At 43.8% G+C, this 20,655-nt stretch overlaps 1 protein-coding gene across 1 annotated transcript in view; it reads right to left on the bottom strand.

Annotated features, from left to right (window-relative positions):
- Positions 1-1,898: 1,898 nt before the first annotated feature.
- CSNK2A2 (casein kinase 2, alpha prime polypeptide) overlaps positions 1,899-20,655 on the bottom strand; it is an 85,699-nt gene continuing 66,942 nt past the window's right edge. The window contains exons 8-12 of the mRNA XM_015415570.1: positions 15,020-15,121; positions 12,727-12,827; positions 9,193-9,341; positions 7,193-7,286; positions 1,899-2,268 (exon numbers count right to left, since the gene is read on the bottom strand). Of these exons, the coding sequence (XP_015271056.1) occupies positions 7,210-7,286; positions 9,193-9,341; positions 12,727-12,827; positions 15,020-15,121 (429 nt within the window). The 3' untranslated portion in view covers positions 1,899-2,268; positions 7,193-7,209. The remainder of the gene's footprint in view (positions 2,269-7,192; positions 7,287-9,192; positions 9,342-12,726; positions 12,828-15,019; positions 15,122-20,655) is intronic.

Raw genomic sequence — 20,655 nt, 5'->3', positions numbered from 1 at the left:
CACATGCTCATTTCTTTCAAGTCACAGCACTGCCATCAGAAGAACACAAAATCTGAACTCCTACCCGTTTGTTGTATTCAGCAGATTCCACACAGAGCTATTTAACTGGGCCTCATCTAACTTCCTGCACATTTTTATTCAGAAGATAGAGCACAGTTTATGCTTCAAAGGAATCACTCCTTGCTGTAGTATGGAGAACAAATCAAGAGAAAAATAATGGCTGCCTATGCAGAGAGGTAACACCCACTCTTCCAGGGGCAATCTGGTTGTGCGCTATTTCTAGGCTTAGCATGGGGTTGTTGAGATTCCCAGCCGTTTATCCGCCTTTATTACCTTGGTGCTTTATGACGTGGGTCTCTTGATTGTTTGGTAAACCCATATTGCACGGAAGGCAGCACAAAAATTCAAACAGATTCCTCAGTTACAAGTGGCACAGGCAGAAGCTGCACCTGCATTAAAGCACCTGCTGATTTGCTTACTCCGTAGAAATAAGTTGTTTCAAACCCCCCCCCTTCTCTGATGATCTTTCCTACATCGTTCGCACAGAGTGGATGCAAAGCAATTTGCTTTAAAGGCCTGGACTATACAAACCCCAACAAAGGTTATGCAGTTTGCATGAATGACTGCATGTCATTGCAGTATACCTGACATGGGGAAAAGGTAATAAAGTTGAGGCTTCTAAAACAGCAGATTTGAGGGCCACTGGGCTATGCCCAGATACATTTCCCTTTGCTTGTGACACGGGGCTGTACATTTACTCCACACTCCGAAAATCTGCCTCAGGATCCATTAAGTCTATTTGAACCATTATTTTGCACCATTTATTTTGCCTGTGGCAATCAGTGGGAAGGGCCAGACCCTCTGTAAGAGCCAGCATGAGGGGATCCATGTGACAGGTTTCTGGCTGGACCTGTTGGATATTAAGACTTTTGTTGAAGACTTGTATCATTATTGCTGGAAGGTTCCAGCCAGTGACTCCAGCTTCTCAAACTGCACCAAACCAAGAAGGGCTGAAACCAAAAGGGGGAAATCTGAGATTCTGCGCCCAAGGGCTTTTCTGCACTTCCACAGAGGCACAACTGAAGACAGAGATGTCTTAACAGTCATTTGGTGGTCGGCATGGATAGTTATATTGCTTTTCCAGACGGGAGCAGGGTGAAGTTTAATTCTTCTGTCTTGGAGGTACTAACTTTGACATTACAGTGCTTCTTTTCCAAGCAGGGGAAGGAGGACAAAGCAATGTATCCCCTAATGTAGAAGGGAGAGAGACAAGAAACTTGACAGAAATAGAATTTCCTCGCTTGCTCAAGACAGATGCCCACCCACTGCAGCTATTTGGACAGAAAACCCAGGAAAAGCAGGCCAGGATTTGGTAGTAATCCAAAACTCAAAAGCGACTTGGCACTCTGGTAGACCCCATGCTAGACTATCCATGTGCTTCCCCCCAAAAAAAGTCTGCACGAAATTAGGGAGCCATCTTTTGAGGGAAAATTACTACAAGGGATGTGGGAATCACCTGCTTCACTCTTGCTTTCCCCTTAGAATACTGGAGTCGCCACTATCCCGTTCCCAATGGGCCTGGGGTGGGAGTATTTTACAGAGTGGACAGGCTTAGTTCTAAAGCATTTTTTTACTACAACAGATGATTTCGTATGGATATCCTTTACTCTTTTACAGTAATTATACTTACCTTTGAAAACTCAATAAAAACAAACAAAAACAGCTCTCTCTACAGAGAGATTCCAGAGAGAAGCAAACAGCTGATGACGTGCCCAGGCAGGTTCCAGAGAAGCAATCTTCAGGGTGCAGTTTCTTCTACCCATAATACTCTCCATACATTTAACTTTTAAAACTTTTATTCAACAATATATATATATATTTGTTATAGAACTGTCCGTCATGCCACAGAGCCTCCCTCCTCTCCCAGCCTGCCAAACAGGAGCCATTTTTATCAGAACGTGGGCTGGGTTTAGGGGAAGGGCACCGAGGTTGGAGGGAAGCCACACGAGCCAGCCACAGTTTTGCATACCCTTCACAACGCCCATGCTTTCTTGGTCAGGAGGAAGTCAACAGGAAGTCAAAGACACAAGTTTGTGTTTTTGTATGCTGTTGGGTGCCGTCAGTTGCCACCACCGCAGTCCCTGTTCCCATAACCTGCCACTGGGATGACTTCTGGAAGCTGCACACCACCATCTCTGTACACAAGCGGATAAGGCGTTTGATTTTGTTCTGGTTATGGAAAATTGGGAGGAACAGCATCAGACAGACCTAGGGAAAAATGGGAAGCGAACATCAAACACAAAGCTGGGATTGACAGCGTTGTGTAGCCAGAATGGTTAGTAACATGAACACAGGCACAGAGGCTAACATACATGCATGCATCACCTACTGCCTGCTGGTCCAACCCCTGCCCTTCCCCAAAGGAGGCCCCCATTGGCATAGTGCCAGCCTTTTCTGCCAGGGTTCCTCCCATCTGCAAAGGAAATGACAATGTCTCTGCTGGCACTGAGCCAAAGTCATGATAGGACTTTGTTAAGACTTAGCTCTACAAACAACATAAGCAACTGGAGCAAGAAGCTCGAAGGTCCTCCTTGGAAATCACATTTTGAACTGCCACCCTGCATTCTTGGCTGTCCTCACAGAGTACTGGATCCAAGTTTGAGCAATAAAATACTTCCGCCAGGCCCTTTCTAGGGAAGTTAGACTTTCCCTGAAGTTCTTTTCTGATAAGCATCCAGGACAGGAGGCAGGAAAGGGTTAACCCTGACTCAGAAGGCAGGCTCAACACAGTCGGAGAGGAAACCTTGCATACCTTAGAGACAGCTAATTACGCTTACACTAGAATTTCAGTACTAAAGAAACAAATTCACCCAGTAGCCTGCACAGCATCCTATACATGATGACCTTCCAAGATCAGACAGAAGGTAACACCCCAGAATCCGCTAACACACCACGGTACCAGGGATCCTATGCAAAGACAAGACTTGCCCTTTACTGACTCTTGGGTATGGTCTGTCAAGTTCTCTGGATTAGTCACTCCAGCATCTCTTATTCATTTAGGACAGCACATGTGTGTTATCTGCCATCAAATCACTTCTGACTTACGGGCAACCCTATGAATCAATGACTTCAAAACATCCTATGGTTAACAGCCTTGCTCAGGTCAGCCTCCAGGAAAAAAACTGCATTATGGTTGTCCCACACCTGAGGTGTGTTGGTGTGTTTTGGGGGAAGTCTTCAGAGGACTTGCCGTAGAACACAGCTGCCAAGAGTGGCATCAGTGTTATGGATTCCAGATACTTCTTTAGGAAATGCGCACACAAAAATCACAAAAGTCAGAGGGGGGTGGGGCTTCAGGGATCTGTCTAGCCCTCCTCATGACTGCAAGAGGCAAAAGGGTGCAAAAAAGAAAGCGCATACAAGGATGCATAACTCAAACACACAACTCGGCTTTCCTTAACACAGCATTGTAATTTTTTAAGGTTCAGTACACACAGCCCTGCTTGCAGTGCCTCTTATGGTAGGGGTAGCATAACCCTAGAGAGCACAAGGCGCTACTGGACAGGAGGTACCATGGACAAAAACCTAGGTCTGTACTGCTGTGTCCTCCTCTGATGCTCTAGCAGTAATTCCTCTCCATCTCAGTGGCCTGGATGTAAGCAAGGTGGCTACACATGTACTGTAATGCACATTAGAGCTACATGCGTACCAAAAAGAGGTGGAAAACACATACAGGGTATTCAGAGCCCCTGGGGACCTCTCTCCCAGGATGTGTATGTGCAAGATCACAGAAGGAAGAAATACTCGAAGTATACTCGAAACTGAAACAGCAGCCTAACTTTTCAAGTATACCCCCTCTTCCCTTGCCAGATGCGGGTGAGTGGGTTTAACTTAACTGTGCATATGTATGGCTATGACCATGTATAACAACACACTTGCTCATGGACTACCAGGGCAGAGCGGGGAATTAGCCACTTCCTAAAACCGGTTCCATGTTCCACTGAATGCTGAGAATACTTTGAGGACCGTCAGACCCTGCTTCTACTCTCCCTCCGTTCCCATGCCAACAACTTCGGTTATGCAGACAAGACTGCAACGCTGCCTTCCCTGGTGGGCATTCGGAACATCACTTTACTTCTCCAGGAAAAGCCAAACACTGGGGAACACAAAAATCATGAGCTTTCAAAACCATTGAGCCCATTAAGATTATCCACACCAGAGAGTAAAAGAGAAGCAACTACACAGGCATGCTTTTAGAATTCCTGCACTTAAGTACAGAACCCCGTGCCTAGGAAACAAGATTCCAGACCGCAAGCTCTGTTTGACACCGTGAATAAAGCAGGTATCTGTGCATATTTATACTATTTAGTCTGATCTCAAGTCTTTTTAAAATACATTGGGAATTGTGGCAGATGGTGAATGGACTGATAAGCTATGGTTAGAGGAGAGTGACTAGAACTCCCTCCTATGACTACCAGAGCCTTCATGCAGGGGTCTAATGAAAAAAGGCTCTCCAGAGTGTATGAGTTTCAGACAGCCTATGTATTCCGTTTCAGGAACTGTTCACTAACGGTTTGTTTCTGTCATTTCAGACAGAACTGTTTTAGTAACTGTTCCCTGACGGAATATATTTACCTGTTCACACAAAAATGATTCCGTCCCATTCGGGAAGCATGCCTAAAGCATTGTTCACTCAAACTGCTTCCCACCAGTCTTCAATCCCTTCCACCGCTTCTGAAGCGCTATGGGGTGCTGTATAAAATGCCCCGTAGCGCTTCCTGCAATGACAGTTCTTTTCACGCCCTTTTTCTCCCCATGCGTGATCGTCCTCTCTCTTTTTTTTTATGTTCTATTGGGAGTGCTATGGCGCTGTACCAGGACTACAAAGCAGCGCCATAGCAACCCCATTGAGATGCCTGGACTCCATTTAGATACACTGATGTTCGCTACCGCATCTCAGCATGGATTTTAAAAGGTAATTTTGGGGCAGATGTATTTATCACGTCTGTTTAAAGATTAAATCACTGAAAATAGCAATAAGCACAAATGTACCAGAACAGCATGAAAAAGGAGGAAGGGCTTTACTAGTTTGGGCTTTGATTAATTAAAAAGCACCAGAATAGCCTGCTACCTGGATTTCAAAACTGTCCAGTCCCCCCTCCCCACTTGAACGCTGTATCCAATGAGCTCCTTGTTTCCAAGGGACAGCAGTAGCGAATGCCACATGCCAGTGTATCTAAATGGAGTCCAGGCATCTCAATGGGGTCGCTATGGCGCTGCTTTGTATGATACAGCACCATAGCGCTCGCAATAGAATGTTTGGGGGGGGGGGAACCCTGTCAGGGAGATCGTGTGCGGGGGGTGGGGGGATGGTGGGAAAAGAAAGCAACACCACTTCAGAGACGGCTCCTTACTGGAAGGGAAAGGCTGTGTGAAACAGCCGTCCCTGTACCGGTTTATTCCATGATGGTACAATAACGGTTTTAAAAGGGTAATGTGAAATTCCTCTTAGTCACTTCAATGCTTGCTGCAAAAAATATGCCCGAAGACAACAGCAACTCACTTAGAAGCAATGGTTAGGCCACTATCAACAAGATACTGCAAACTAAAGCAAGGAGTTCAGCATAAACTTGTTTTGAGAACTACCATCCAAATATTTAGAGCAAAAAGATTAGAAGTGCACCCTACACACCAGCACATGGGAGGCCAGATGCATTGTATTTAAGTTGCAACCCATCCTACCCATAAGACTTTGGGGACTCTCAGGCTCTTGTAACTTCAAGACCAGGTCTCACGGAGAGCACCAACATTGCCTGTCAGCCACTCGCACTCTTATCTCCAATTTCCATATCTAATACACTACTAGCCTTTGATAACCGTTTAGTTTTAAACCGGAGGGTTCCAAGATGGTTCACCTCCTAAGCACCGAGAAGATATCTCGCCCCTGCACGGATCCTTTCCTTCCCTTCCCAGAGACTAAACCGAGGACAAGACAAGTTTGTATTTAGAGAGATTTATTGGTTCCAGTGAATTGTACAAATGGATCTGACCTGATATCAATGCTAACTTCTTGTTCTTGGGATGTGGAATGTAAACAGATGTTTCAAATAAAGACAGTCTAACCTTTACTTAAATTAAATATTTAACAATGTAATAGAAAGGGGAGGGGGGAATCTGCATTTAGGTATGGTGACAAAAATTGTGGATTTAGCTTTGAGGTCACCAGAATCACATAATATAATCCCACCTCTCCAAAAAAGTAACTATGGGGCTCAGAGAGAGACCCAAATGGAAAAAAACAATAAGCAGCATCTCACACACCCCTTCCCCAAAGGAACAGCTCCAACACTGGACTGGCATGTAAAAAAACACTACAGGGATCTAAACCCTGGATACAGGAGCTGCACCCCTGAACAAGCCCCTCTGTTTCTGGCTTCCAAAGTTTCCTGCTGGCCTCCTTGCCCACATGGCCTCTTTATGACTCCATGCACTATGTGGCTGCTGGAGTCAAAGCAACCCTGCATTTGCAAATCCCTGGGAATTACAATGCTGGCTTTTCTAGTGAATATGTCTTGCCACGCAAGAGCTATAGGAAGTTCTCTTTAGCTTTCCTCCTGCTAAAGCAGACACTTCCCTACAAAGGGGACAGTGAGGATTTTCCCCAACAGCTGCCTGTTCTAAATGTGTCTTGAAGAATACCAGCTTGATTGACCCAAGCCATTCCCAAGATCTGCTGTTTAAACTGGGAATAAAAAAACGCCAAGGGCCAAACTGAGACCCAAAGGAAACAGGAGTGACACCCACCACGCTTGCTTTTGCTTATGCCTGATGACATGGCTTGTTTCAATGGGATGCATGCTACATTCTAGTAGGGGGTAGGAGGCAATCAAAAAGTTGCCTGATGGAAGAACTGAAAAAAAAACCAGCCAGTTAGGAGGAGTAGGAAACTGCAGAATCAATCTGGAGCCCAATGGTGCGGCGCACACCCTTGTATCCACACAGATCTCGCTCACTGTTTAGTGCCAGGGCTTTGGTAACACAAGGAGAAACTTAGGGTAGCCATAAGTGCTGGAGAAAGATGGAGGCGAAGCCCTAACCCCCTTTCAAGACGAGGCTTCTGCTGAGCTCACAGGTTTGGTTCACCCCTTCCCTGGGGACTGAAGGGTGTGTATTTGTAAACCTCTGGAATTACCCGTCGTTTCCCAAACTTCATCGTGCAGCTGTCAGGCCACTGGAGAGCACAGAACTGTCGGAGCTGGGCTGGGCCTGCTCCTTCACAACCGGATCTGCAGGAGAGGAGAAGAGGTTACTGAGACTCACACAAGGCCCGCATCTACTGTTCGACCCTTTTGGAAGGGTTGAGGTTTCCCAGGCGTACTCCAAAGAAGCCAGAAAGCCTCTTCCAGCCATAAGTGAACCAGCAAGGCTAAATGTGTCGACTTCTCCCATTCCCCCAGGAGTTCTGCCACACCTGACACTTTTTCAGGGAAGGTCAGTGCAGCATTGGTGTAATCCTGGTTTAAAGTGGCATTCACCAATGCTCTGTCATGCACTTTTGAGAAAAATGTCCCTCTTGACAGTTTGAACATTTAGCTGAGGCATCACTGGAGCAACAGGCATGGGTGAGCCAAATCTCTGGGAAAAGAGAAAATCTGCACTGTACCCTTATTCCTAATGATATGTTGAGTCTTAGACCGTTTGGGTTTTTTTGCATTCTAATTCTGTAATCCTAGTCCTACTCCATTGTTTACTGGAGGTCCTCGCTGTTCGTTTGAACGGATTTCTGTATTTTGTAATCTGCCTTGAGTCTCAGCAAGAAAAGTAGACTGCAAATGAAGCAAATAAGATTTCAAAAATAACAGCTTAAATCCGCCCATCAAAAGCTGAGTCAACTCTGGACCCCACAGATAACAGACTGACTCCTATTCTTTACAATATGACATTGATCTTGTCAGAAAAGGCAACTCCAAACACACCTACTTGATACCACCGTCAGCTAGGCCTTTCTCAAGCCCTGGCTGCCATGGGAGTGGGGAGTGTTAAGTTTCATTTCTGGTGTGTCTCCTCTGTTTCTATTATCTCTGTATGACCTTCAGTTCCTGGTGTAGTCTTTTCTCTTGGGAAAAGTAGCCCGTTACTTTGGCGGGCTTGTACCTGAACCCTGATTGGCCCTGGGCCATCAGGGGGCCTCCTTGAATAATGTATATCTGTTTGCTGCACACACTTTTCTTCAGTTCTAACACGAAACGGTTAAGATATCTGCATACTCTCAATGTCTCAATAAACTTTACTTCTTTGAATGAAAGCTGTTGGGAACTGATTGCTGAAGGAGTCTGACGACCACTTTAACATCCCTCCTCAAAACCCATGGAATTTTTTATTCGTTTAAATTGTTTACATCTTTCTTCCAATCAATGAGACACGGAGTGACTTCCATCAATTAAAACCAGCTAAAATCTCAACATAAATACAGGTAAAACAAATCAGACCATAACATCCACTCATGAGTCATCAAAAGCATGTCATAAAAGACCCCCCTGAAATCTCTGCAAAGTTTGGGCCTCTCTCACGTCCTTATGGAGCCCATTCCATAACAGAGGACCGGCGTCGGAGAAATCCCAAGCACAAACAGTTCTCACTAACCTCAGCGGAGGAACTAATAAGAATGTCTGGTCCGATGAGGCCTTTTAATTTACCCTCTGCTCTCAACGAACCTAAACTAAGATTCTACTTCCCACACTCATCACAACCCCCCTCCCAGCGGGGGGAGATGAGAATGAAGAGAAATCTGACAGTTTTACTTAGGAAGCTCTGAAGTGCCACTGCTACTGCTGTATATATAACAACCCTTCAATCCAACAAGAAGCTGCATCCAGGCAGCTTAAAACTAGTTTTCCAATTCAGAAGATGCCCAGGCTCCAAACAGCATGTTTTTCTTCCTGGACCTCTACTCAGAATCTTCAGCTTTGATTTTAAAAGATTTTCACAAAAATCCACACCAGGTCCCGCCCACCCCCATAGTCCTGGAAATCACTGTTCTTGACCTTCTTAAACCCAGAGAGTTCCTCCCTCAAAAGGTTGGAAAATGATAGTAAAGTGGGATAGCTCATAATTATACAGCAAGTATAAACAAGTGCCTAACAGAATGGCCACCCACCCCCACCTGTGATCCTATTCCCACAGAAGGCTTACAGAAATAGGGGTGCTCCATAGCTTCTTTGGCAGTCAGCCTCTGTTGATGGTCATATCGCAGGAGTTTGTCCAGAAGATCCAAGACTTCAGGGCTGACCAGGTGTCTGTTCTCACTATGGATGAAGTTCTCCCAACGTTTCCGCGAATGCCTGCAAGCAAGGTGAGACAGTCAGTCTGTTGCACTGAAACCACTCCAGGGAAAAGAGATGAAACCCAGAAAAGAGATCCATCATATTTCAAACACACTCCAAGCTGAGGCAGATTTGGATCGCTCGCTTGCTTCCATCTTTCAGTATCACTAACACAAACATAAAGATTTACATCTATTTTAGAAGACTTTGCATATTTTTTCAAGGTACTAAAAATGCAGACATTCCCATAGATTAAAAAAGCTAATAATGTGATTTGATTCTCTTTTCTGACTAGAGTAGCTTAGCTGCTTCTCCTTATAAAAATTATTTCTCATTTATTTAAAGTAAAAGACCTGTAAGGATTGGAAAAGCAATCACTCATAACACAACTAAAACAAAGTCATATGAAGACAACAGCAGTCATATATCTTCATTTAAACTATTGTGCGTTTGCTGTTTATTAGAGAACTGTTTAGAGAACCAAATTTTATAGGCCTTTGGATTATGCTTTGAACATACACTGTTAAAAGCACAAGACAAAAGCACCATAAAAGTCAGTTTTCTAATAAACAACTGAAGGAATGCTTTCCTAGACCAGGCTTTAAGATGCATTAACATCCCAAGAATATTACAACTAGGGACATTTACAAAATCCACATGTGCTGAATTGTTCCCCACATTTTAGGGTTCCACATTACTGAAAATCTATATTGGAGAGGAAACCATCATGTCAGAATCTGCGATGCTTCAGAAAGTATGTACAAAAAAACTTGAATATAAACCATTTCAAAAGAAAACTAGTCTCTTGGGTACCAAAATTATAAATATTTTTTGACACTTGAGGGATCTAGCTTTGAAGAAGTTTCTTTCATATTTTGCCAAAGTACCGATGTTCTGTTGCATTTCTGTGAAAAGACAGGGTTTGGATTTTTTAAAGTTTTTTTTTCCTTTCTAGGAAGCTGTTTAAGATCGAAAGTATATTTATAAATCTCAAAGGAACTTTGTTTTTGTGTGAAATCTGTTATCTGCTTGCTCAAAGTTGTCTTTGATGTTCGAGAGGATCTAAAGTAATATTGTAGAAAAAGACCACAGGAGAACTGAAGGACTCTGCTCATCCCTATTTCCATCAGAGCTGGAGACAGGCAAGCCTGTACATAAGACATGCAAAGAGCCACACTGGTACAGACAGGCTGGTCCCGTCCCCGTCCCCCAAGCCATGTAGTACCTTTTATCAGAGCCAGCCAAAAGATCACAACATAGCATGCAAGCTTTCAAGTGTTTCAACAAACTGGACACTCAGTTTAAGAAAGGGGGGGGGAGTATTGCCTCCAAGCACAGTGGCAATGATCCAAGTCTGCAGTTGTAGCTCTAAAATGGAAGACGGGACGTGCTGCAAGCTAAACTGGATTAGATGGCGCAAAGAGAGGTTTCAAGTTCCACTGATGACCTGATGAGCCAAAAACGGAGAGGGGGAAAAATGGCATTCACAGTTTGTGAATACAAGAAGCAGGAGTCAATTAGCCCTGATTCAGACGCACAGCTCCCCAGAAAGAGAAAAAGAAAAATGTGACAGTTCTCCCATGAGAACAAAGTTGGAGACTCTTTTACCTAGTACAATATCTTAAAATTCATCTCCAGCTTTGTACATCTAATAGTAATCATGTTTTCCTTTTGCTCTCTGTCTTACCAGGGACCTGTGTTTCTAGTGCTGGAGAGGCACTTGATTGCTACCTTCTAGATTCCCAAAGGAAGAATGCCAGACAACAGTACGAGAGAGCAAATATGGAGCCAAAAGCTCACGCAACACTGCAAAGAATGAATCTGCCTGATTGTCTGAACCCACAGCCAACAACGGAGTACACGCTTTCAAGAAAGGTTATAAGAGCTATAGATGCATTAACATCTATCCAGCATTCCGATCCTCGAATTGAGCCAGCAGGGCCCACATAAAAGCATCCAGATTTATTAGCTCAGGGCTCTCTGTGTTGTGCAGTCCCACATACCAGGCCCCCACAGGGCCCCTCAGGCGGGCCGCCACCACATCCACTCGACTGCTGTCATCTGGGAACAGGTGGCCCGATTTTTCCACGAATTTCATTACTTGAACCACAAAGTAGGCAAGTTCTTCAGGGTTCCCGTCGAACGTGGCTTCGATGAGGTCCTTTGGACGATGGATCGTGGGACCTCTTGGACTGGCTGGTTGGGGCGCTGGAACCAGGACCTCCGGAGACGGCCTGAGCACTTCTCCCGGCGGTGGTGGTTGGGGAGGTTGCGGGGGTTGCTGGGGGGGTTGTTGCGGGGGTGGCCACCGGTTGAGCCTGTCTTTTTTCTCTGATGGCTTGAGTTACCAATTGCGTTATCGCTGGAACAGATTCTCCATGTCCCTCTGCAGTTGCCGCCGCTCTTGGTCAGCCACCTCCATCCTGTGGGCCCATTCCAGTCCCCCGTCTGGGGACACACACCCACTCCTCGCCTTCGACCGCTCCATCACCCACGCTGCCGGCTGCGATTCAAAGGAGGCCCCATACGGGGGTAAGCTTCCTGCTGGGAACCCCAGGTCAAACCTGCTATCTCTCCGGGGCCCTTGTGTCAGCATATAAGTCTCTTAAAGTGGTCCCAGCTGGAGTTCGGTCGATATCCCGGCCGGGGTGGATGTCTGGGCCCTAAGGGAGTCAGGAACATCAACGTAGAGGTTGTTTTAGGGACAGCACCCGTCCCAGACGCTGTCACCGGCACTGAAGGCTGGGTTGTAGGAGTCACCCCCCCAGTCGTGGTAGGGGTCGGCTCCTTTTCGCCTTCCTCCTCCTCCTCCTCCTCCTCCTCGTGGTTAGGGTTCTCCTCTCCGGTGCTCATCTCGATTTAGGAGAGAGGCACATAGATAGAGAATGAAGGATTCTTAACAGAATGTCAGAACCCACAGCCAACAACGGAGTACACGCTTTCAAGAAAGGTTATACTTTTATTGAAGAGCTATAGATGCATTAACATAGTCACTGTTAAGAATGGCAGTTGTCCCTTAGACATAATAAGATATAGGGCATTCGTATGCACCCTCCCCACTGGGCTGGACAATTAGGCACCCTCCCACGCACGGGCTAAAGCCAGCAAACTGTTTCTAGGCGAAGCTGGGAACTGTCCGGCTCCCACGGCTGCCTGGAAAGGCAGACAACACACACTCCCACCTGCAAATCGTTATAGATAAGCTTTTCGGCGCAAAGCATAGACAAGAATGCGAAAGTAATTTACACAGACTCTGACTGAGCATCCCAACCCCCATGGCAGCATAGCTGACACTGGTATTCAGGGCTTGGAAATTCACAGGCTACAGAAAAGAAGGAAAGCAGCACCTGCTAGTCAAAGAGAGAAGCCCAAATGTCACACTAATGGTACCCCGACAACTTACTGTCCCAAGATGTCGTTGAAGTGTGGGTCCAGTTCTATGTGGTACTTCTTCAGATAACCATATAATTCATCTGTACCCAGCACCTTCGCAATGCGAACCAGCTGTAATAAAAAAATAGACATGAATAACCAGGCTAAGGAAACACATGTAGACATCTATTACTTTGGAGTTAACCTCTCTAAACCATTTTGGCTGGCTCAAGTGCTCCCAGTTCAAGGATGATGGGTAGATGCCGGGCAAATGACACCCTCTCCTGGACCTGCTGTGCCAGGATAAATAATCTTCTAAGCACAAAGAGGAGTTTTCATTTCTTTTGAAATTCTCATACCTGCGGTAAAGAGGGACAAGTCAGCAGAGGCTCGGCCCTGACCTGTGCTTCTGGTGTTTCAAAGCATCTAGAATAGCTCTGCCTGGTGACTGCAAGTTTGGCTTTGCTTAAAAACTCTGGATGGGGAGGTCAGAGGGGGGGAAATGAGCTCCGCATCCCCTTGCTGGAAAGACAAGCCACTACTGTTCAATGGGAAATGCCATGTCAGCCCATCTTATTTCACTTGCCTGCTTACAGCAGCTATGCATGGAAGTGACCTTTGGCCAATGCTCACTGAAGGAGCAGATGGAAATCCATGAGGAGGCAGGAAATCAGGGTCACCGAGACTCCAAATTAATGCTGGCCTCCCTCACTTTCCAGGCAGAGACAGCTGTCACACAGTGATTCCCCAAAGCAATTTCCTCTTTATTTGGGTCAGTTACTGTGGTTTAATCTGTAACATGCAACGGTCATGGAGTTTGTCTACAGAGTGACTGAGGCAAGTCACTTCTGCGACTTCACTCTCCAGGCTGAAACACAGCTCAGCACAGGAATCAGAAACTATGTCCTGTCTCAGTTCTGGGTAAACTAAGACAGAACATGTCTTGATTTTTACTTCAAATTAGGTATCCCTTTTTTGTTAATTCAGATAGCAGTTTTAAACTGTTGACAGGAATAATTTTCATCAAGATACATGTTTATTTAAAATATGTCTCTTTATTTTCATGTTATACTCCTCCCACAGTCATTAAGTGAAACTACCACAATTTCAAGTGGGTCATCTACTTTTAAGGAATCAACTGAAGCTTAAATGGCTGTTAATACATATGGACACTGAGGCTAGGCTTTGGTGCATTCTGGAAGTGGGAAGCTATCAGAGGCCACAGCTTGCCCACACAACAAAGCCAGAGGAGAACAGTTGTCCTCTTGCTTCCAAGGGAGGCTTATACCCTTGTGTTGGGCCAGCACAGCACTGATATGGCCTCCCATAAGTTCTGAAGAGAAGCCTCTGCATGGCATTGAAGGGAGCTTCTCTGATTTAGGGAGAGGCCAACACCCTTCCACTTCTGCCACACCTGGGTGCTGTCAAAAATGCACCATAATAAAGTGGTCACAAATTCTGAAGTAGTAAATGAGGTAGAAAGGATCCTCCTGTGATTTCACATCACATTTTCAAGTATGGTTCTATGTGAGAGCCAGAAAGCTTAAAGCCGCCCTGAGCCTGCTTCAGCGGGCAGGGCAGGGTAAAAGTTGAAAAATAAATGAATGAATGAATGCAATTACCGAAAGATACTGGGCCACAGCATTCCTAATACTCAAGAATCTCTTTTGTTAAACCACTGGGAGAACACAACATTAACCAAGACAGGTGCAGGGGTGGCAACCTTGCTATTGATAGCAGCTAAAACATTAATTGCCCCATTTTGGAAGACGAATAAAATCCCTACAAGACAATGGTTTTTGAAAATTTGGGATATCGTCATTTTAGAAAAAAATTGTGACAATTATTAATTGGAGACAATTCTTCAAAACAATTGAATTTTTGTGGAGAAATGGTTTTCCTTTTTTTTCGTATACCACGACGAATGTGAATAAACATAATTTTCCAACTAAAAAATATTTAGACTTTGTATTTTATTAACTAATTAATTAATTTAATTAATTGTATTTTATTAATTCGCTGGATTATGGAGAAATCAAGGGAGTACCAGAAAAACATTGACCATGCTAAAGCCTTTGATTGATTTGATTATTATTAAGATCTAGGATGCTTTGCTCCAAGGCTGGAAGCACATTCCCCTTAAGCCTTCAAGGAAAATACTTTAAATCGAAAAGCTTACAGAAAGAGGTTATGAACTGGGACATCCTTTCGCCACCAAAGGCTTAAGATGCTTAACATAATTCCTTCTAGATTCATCTCCACAATGGGTGTGGAATGGAAAACCCGTGCTCAACAAGCACCCTTTCCCCTTACCCGTTTCTCACCTGGTCATAGTTGTCTTGGCCGTGGAAGAAAGGCTCTTTTCGGAAGATCATACTTGCCAGCATACAGCCTAAACTCCACATGTCTAAGCTATAGTCGTACATCTGGGGAAGGGAAACGTCAGAAGCAGCAGTGAAGGACAGGCACATCTCATTAGTCGGCTGCACACATTTCAGTCTCTCAGAAACCCAGACTGACTTTCAAAAACAGCACAGCAACAGCACTAGCTTCCACAAATTCTATACAAGTTTTTTTTAAATCCTAGAAAGGAACAACTCCAAAGGAGGCTCCAGTGCAAACTGGTGCTCCCTGGATTTCCCCATCTGCTTCTCACAGCACATAACTGGTCCTGTCCATATGGGCTGCCACCAGCTACTTCCAATGAGAGCTCAGACTCTGTTAGGGCAGTTTTGGATTAGGAGCATGTCCTGTGCACATGGCCCAGTCTTACCAGTCCATATTACCAGTTCTTACCTTAGGGCCAAACTACACATTATGTGGAAGATCCATGAATGGATCATGAGCATCATCAACCTCAATCTTTCCAAAGCAGTGAGGGGGCAGTGCAGAACTGGACTGGCTCTGGGGATGGTGAGTTAATTCTTTCCCTGAATATTTTTTTCTCTACAGAAATCATCCCTGCAAAGGTGCTATTAGCTGCGACAGGAGTATAAAGGCTTGGTGTTGTTAGAGGTGTCTGTCTTTTTCACCAATGCAACTAATAACAGCTTCCCTCCCTCTGCCCATCCAAGCTGCTTTGAAGACTTAAAAGGCAAGAGATCTTCTCCCATTGAATATATGATGAGGGTCAATCATGCTTGGCCTGCCACAACATGACCTCTGCTTTTTCCACTGTTCCTTCCGCCTTGTGACAATTTCCTTCCCTGGACTAGAGGTTCGGGATGTGTCATTTGCAGAGTGTGAACCCCACAATATACATGGGCAGACCCTGAGCTGCTCATCTAAACACACTGTAAAAAAGAGCAGCAAGAGTCTAGAGTCACTGCTCACAAAATTTTGTTAAGTCTTTAAGGTGCTACAGGACTCTTGCTCTTTTCTACTGTGACAGACTAACACAGCTACCCATCTTGATCTAACCAGACTGAAGAGGGACAGTGTGCTTTTTTTTAAAAAAAAGTTTTTTCATGAGCTAGGTCAACGTTTCCTTGACTCAGCTCTGATATTCTAGTTGTCCCATAACACCTGTTGGGAACAGATCAGGTACAATTTTAGATAGATGGACACAATCACTGAACAAACCGGAAAACAAGCTGAGAACTGTGACAAATTAACGCTGAACAATTTTTCATCAAAAATATATATTACACAAATTAGTGTACAAATAATATAAATATAAATAGTAAGTGTAGACGGTGGTCTCCGGAATGTCCTGCCGTTTCGACAATAATCTTCTTCTGAACAAAGATGAAAGACCTTACCAAATATAACAAAATTGACCGTGTAAGAATTTTAAGGAACTATACAATTTCATTAACAATAAAAGTTATCAATAAAATTGATGTGGAAAACCTTACACGTAGTATCTCTCAAGAATTCATTTCAACTGGTAACATATCAATATTTCATGGATTTGATGATTCTACAAAATACAATATCACAATTACAATTCAAGTATATTAATTATCATGAGAATACATATAGATTCGTATAAAATTTGTATGAAAACTCACCGACAATCATCATAGCTGCAATTTCAAGAAGAGCCTTCCGTGGACAAATTGTATTGTAATGCCTTACCAGGTGGATTACATTATAGGCATTATATACTATCTGGATAAACTGTGTTGAGTGCTAGAGGTGATTAAGACAATAGCTATTGTAGAAAAGATATTCGCGAAGTACTTTTGTTAAGGGAGACGTACTGAATTTTCAAACTCAACATGGTTTATCCTTTTGGTCTCAATGAATCCCTGGATTTGGCTTGTTATCTTTAATGTGTGTCACCAAATAATGAGTTAGCGTAAGAAAACATTCCAGATAGAGATAACGCCTATATTAGGGCGAGGTCTATGCAATAGTTGGCAACCATACATAAGTAGTTACAGAATCAGTTTGATAATAGAAGAGTGTAGTATATAATGCCTATAATGTAATCCACCTGGTAAGGCATTACAATACAATTTGCCCACGGAAGGCTCTTCTTGAAATTGCAGCTATAATGATTGTCAGTGAACATAAGAACATAAGAGATGCCAATGTTGGATCAGGCCAAAGGCCCATCCAGTCCAACACTCTGTATCACACAGTGGCCAGAAATACCAGTGCCATCAGGAGGGTCCACCAGTGGGGCCAGGACATTAGAAGCCATCCCACTGTTGATCTCCAAGCTAAAGAGCCCTAAGCGCCTTAACCGTTCCTCATAGGGAAAGTGTTCCAACCCTTTTATCATTCGAGTTGCTCTTTTCTGCACTTTTTCCAAAGCTATAATATCCTTTTTAAGGTGTGGTGACCAGAATTGCACACAGTATTCCAGATGAGGTCGCACCATTGATTTATATAGCGGCATTATGATATTGGCTGATCTGTTTACAATACCCTTCCTAATAATCCCCAGCATAGCATTGGCCTTCTTTATTGCAGTCACACACTGTCTCGACATTTTCAGTGAGTTATCTACTACAACTCCAAGATCTCTCTCTTGATCTGTCTCTGCCAGTTCAGACCCCATCAACGTGTATTTATAGTTAGGATTTTTGGCTCCAATGTGCATCACCTTGCACTTGGCCACATTGAACCCCATTTGCCATGTTGACGCCCACTCGCCCAACTTTGACAGATCCCTTTGGAGTGCCTCACAATCCTCACTGGTTTTCACCACCCTGAACAACTTCGTATCATCCGCAAATTTAGCCACTTCACTGCTTACTCCCAACTCCAAATCATTAATGAACAAGTTAAAAAGCAGTGGACCAAGTACTGATCCCTGTGGTACCCCACTGCTTACACCCCTCCACTGGGAGAACTGCCCATTTATACTCACTCTCTGTTTTCTATTAATTAGCCAGTTTTTGATCCATAAAAGGACTTGTCCTTTTATCCCATGATTTTTGAGCTTGCTTAGGAGCCTTTGATGAGGAACTTTATCAAAAGCTTTCTGGAAGTCAAGGTAAACAATATCTATTGGATCCCCCTTGTCCACATGTTTGTTCACCCCCTCAAAGAACATTAACAGGTTAGTGAGACAAGATCTTCCCTTACAGAACCCATGTTGAGTCTGCCTCAATAGGTTTTGTTCATCTATGTGCCTACTAATTCTTTCCTTAATAATGGTTTCCACCAATTTACCCGGTATCGACGTCAGACTGACAGGCCTGTAATTTCCCGGATCTCCTCTGGAACCCTTTTTAAAGATGGGAGTGACATTAGCTACCTTCCAGTCCTCAGGAATGGAGGCTGATTTTAAGGAGAGATTACATATTTTTGTCAGGAGATCCACAAGTTCACAATTGAGTTCTTTCAGAACTCTTGGATGTATGCCATCTGGGCCTGGTGATTTATCAGTTTTTAAGTTGTTTATCAGTTTTAGGACCTCCTCTCTCGTCACCTCAATCTGACTCAGGTCTTTCAACACCCCTCCCGAACTCAGCGGCTCTGGAGTGGGCAAGCACCTCTCATCTTCCACAGTGAAGACGGAGGCAAAAAATGCATTTAGCTTCTCAGCCATTTCCCTATCATCCTTCAGTACTCCTTTTACCCCTTGGTCATCCAAGGGCCCCACTGCCTCCCTGGCTGGTTTCCTGTTTCTAATGTATTTGAAGAAAGTTTTATTGTTGGTCTTTACATTTTTTGCTATATGCTCCTCATATTCCCTTTTTGCATGCCTGACCACAGACTTGCATTTTATTTGCCATAGCCTGTGTTCTGTTTTATCAGCCTCACTGTGACTAGCTTTCCACCGCTTAAAGGAATCCTTTTTACCTTTTACAGCTTCCATTACTTTGTTTGTTAACCATGTAGGCTTTTTCTTATACCTGTTTGTGCCTTTCCTAACCTGCGGAATATATTTTATTTGAGCTTCTAGAATTGTAGTTTTAAACAGTTTCCAAGCTTCCCCAATGGTTTTGACCCTTTCTACTTTTCCCTTCAGTTTCCTCCCCACATGTCCCCTCATATCAGAAAAATTACCCCTTTTAAAGTTAAAAGTGGTTGTGTGAGTCTTTTTGGCCAATTCCCTATTTGTACAAATGTTGAACTCAACAACATTATGATCACTGTTCCCAAGCGGTGCAATCACTTTTACATCTCTCACCAGGTCTTGAGTGTTACTTAGGACCAAATCAAGGATCGCCTCTCCCCTGGTAGGTTCCATGACCATCTGCTCCATAGCACAGTCATTTAGAGTGTCTAGAAACTCAATCTCTTTCTCTCGACTAGAACACATATTGACCCAATCAATGTGTGGGTAGTTAAAATCACCTATTACGACACAGTGTTTTTGTCTAGCTGCTATCTTTAATTCATTCATCATTTTATAATCCTCCTCTATCTTTTGATCTGGTGGGCGATAACAAACTCCCAGTGTTAAGTTTCCTTTTGGCCCCCCTATTTCAACCCACAGAACTTCAAGAAGCGAATCCAATTCTCTTAGCCTCTCAATCTTTCTGGACTTTATACCCTCTCTGACATACAGAGCTACCCCACCTCCAACCCTCCCCCCCATCCTTCCGATATAATATATAACCGGGAATCACCGTATCCCACTGATTTTCCTCATCCCACCAAGTTTCTGAAATACCCACAATGTCTATTTTTCCCTCCGACACCAAGCACTCCAACTCCCCGATTTTACCTCGGACACTTCTAGCATTTGTATAGAAACAGCTGTAATTTCCCATACTCGTTAAGCCTGCCACCTTCCTCTTGCTATCTCGAGACCTTGTCAGGCAGTCCATGTCACTAGCCATGGTCTCAGTGGACAATTTCAATCCACCTCCCTGTATAAAAGCAACAGGCACCCCCTAATCTCTCTGAGATGAGCCAACCCGAACCAGGGACTTTTCATCTCCTGTCGGCTTTCCCCCAAAATTTCCCCCAGTGAGTTTTCATACAAATTTTATACAAATCTAAATGTATTCTCATGATAATTAATATACTTGAATGGTAAATGTGATATTGTATTTTGTAGAATCATCAATGAAATCCATGAAATATTGATATGTTACCAGTTGAAATGAATTCTTGAGAGATACTACATGTAAGGTTTTCCACATCAATTTTATTGATAACTTTTATTGTTAATGAAATTGTATAGTTGCTTAAAATTCTTATATGGTCAATTTTGTTATATTTGGTGAAGTCTTTCATCTTTGTTCAGAAGAAGAAACGGCAGGACATTCCGGAGACCACCGTCTACACTTACTATTTATATTTATATTATTTGTACACTAATTTGTATAATATATATTTTTGATGAAAAATTGTTCAGCGTTAATTTGTCACAGTTCTCAGCTTGTTTTCCGGTGGGAACAGATCAGGGTCTTGGGGGGTGAATTTTCCCAATCCTCAGTGCCCTGAGGGAAGCGTTATCTGCCCCACCGGGAGTCTGCATATGCACTAAAAACTAAATTTCTGACCAGGCTTATGGAGAAATGTTAGTGCACAGTTTGGACCTTAAAGG

The sequence above is a fragment of the Gekko japonicus genome, unplaced genomic scaffold, assembly GCF_001447785.1.
Source record: "Gekko japonicus isolate JY-2015 unplaced genomic scaffold, Gekko_japonicus_V1.1 scaffold2097, whole genome shotgun sequence".
Classification (NCBI taxonomy): Eukaryota; Metazoa; Chordata; class Lepidosauria; order Squamata; family Gekkonidae; genus Gekko; species Gekko japonicus.
Note: the sequence above shows the minus strand (reverse complement) of the source record. Positions and strands in the feature narration are given on the sequence as shown.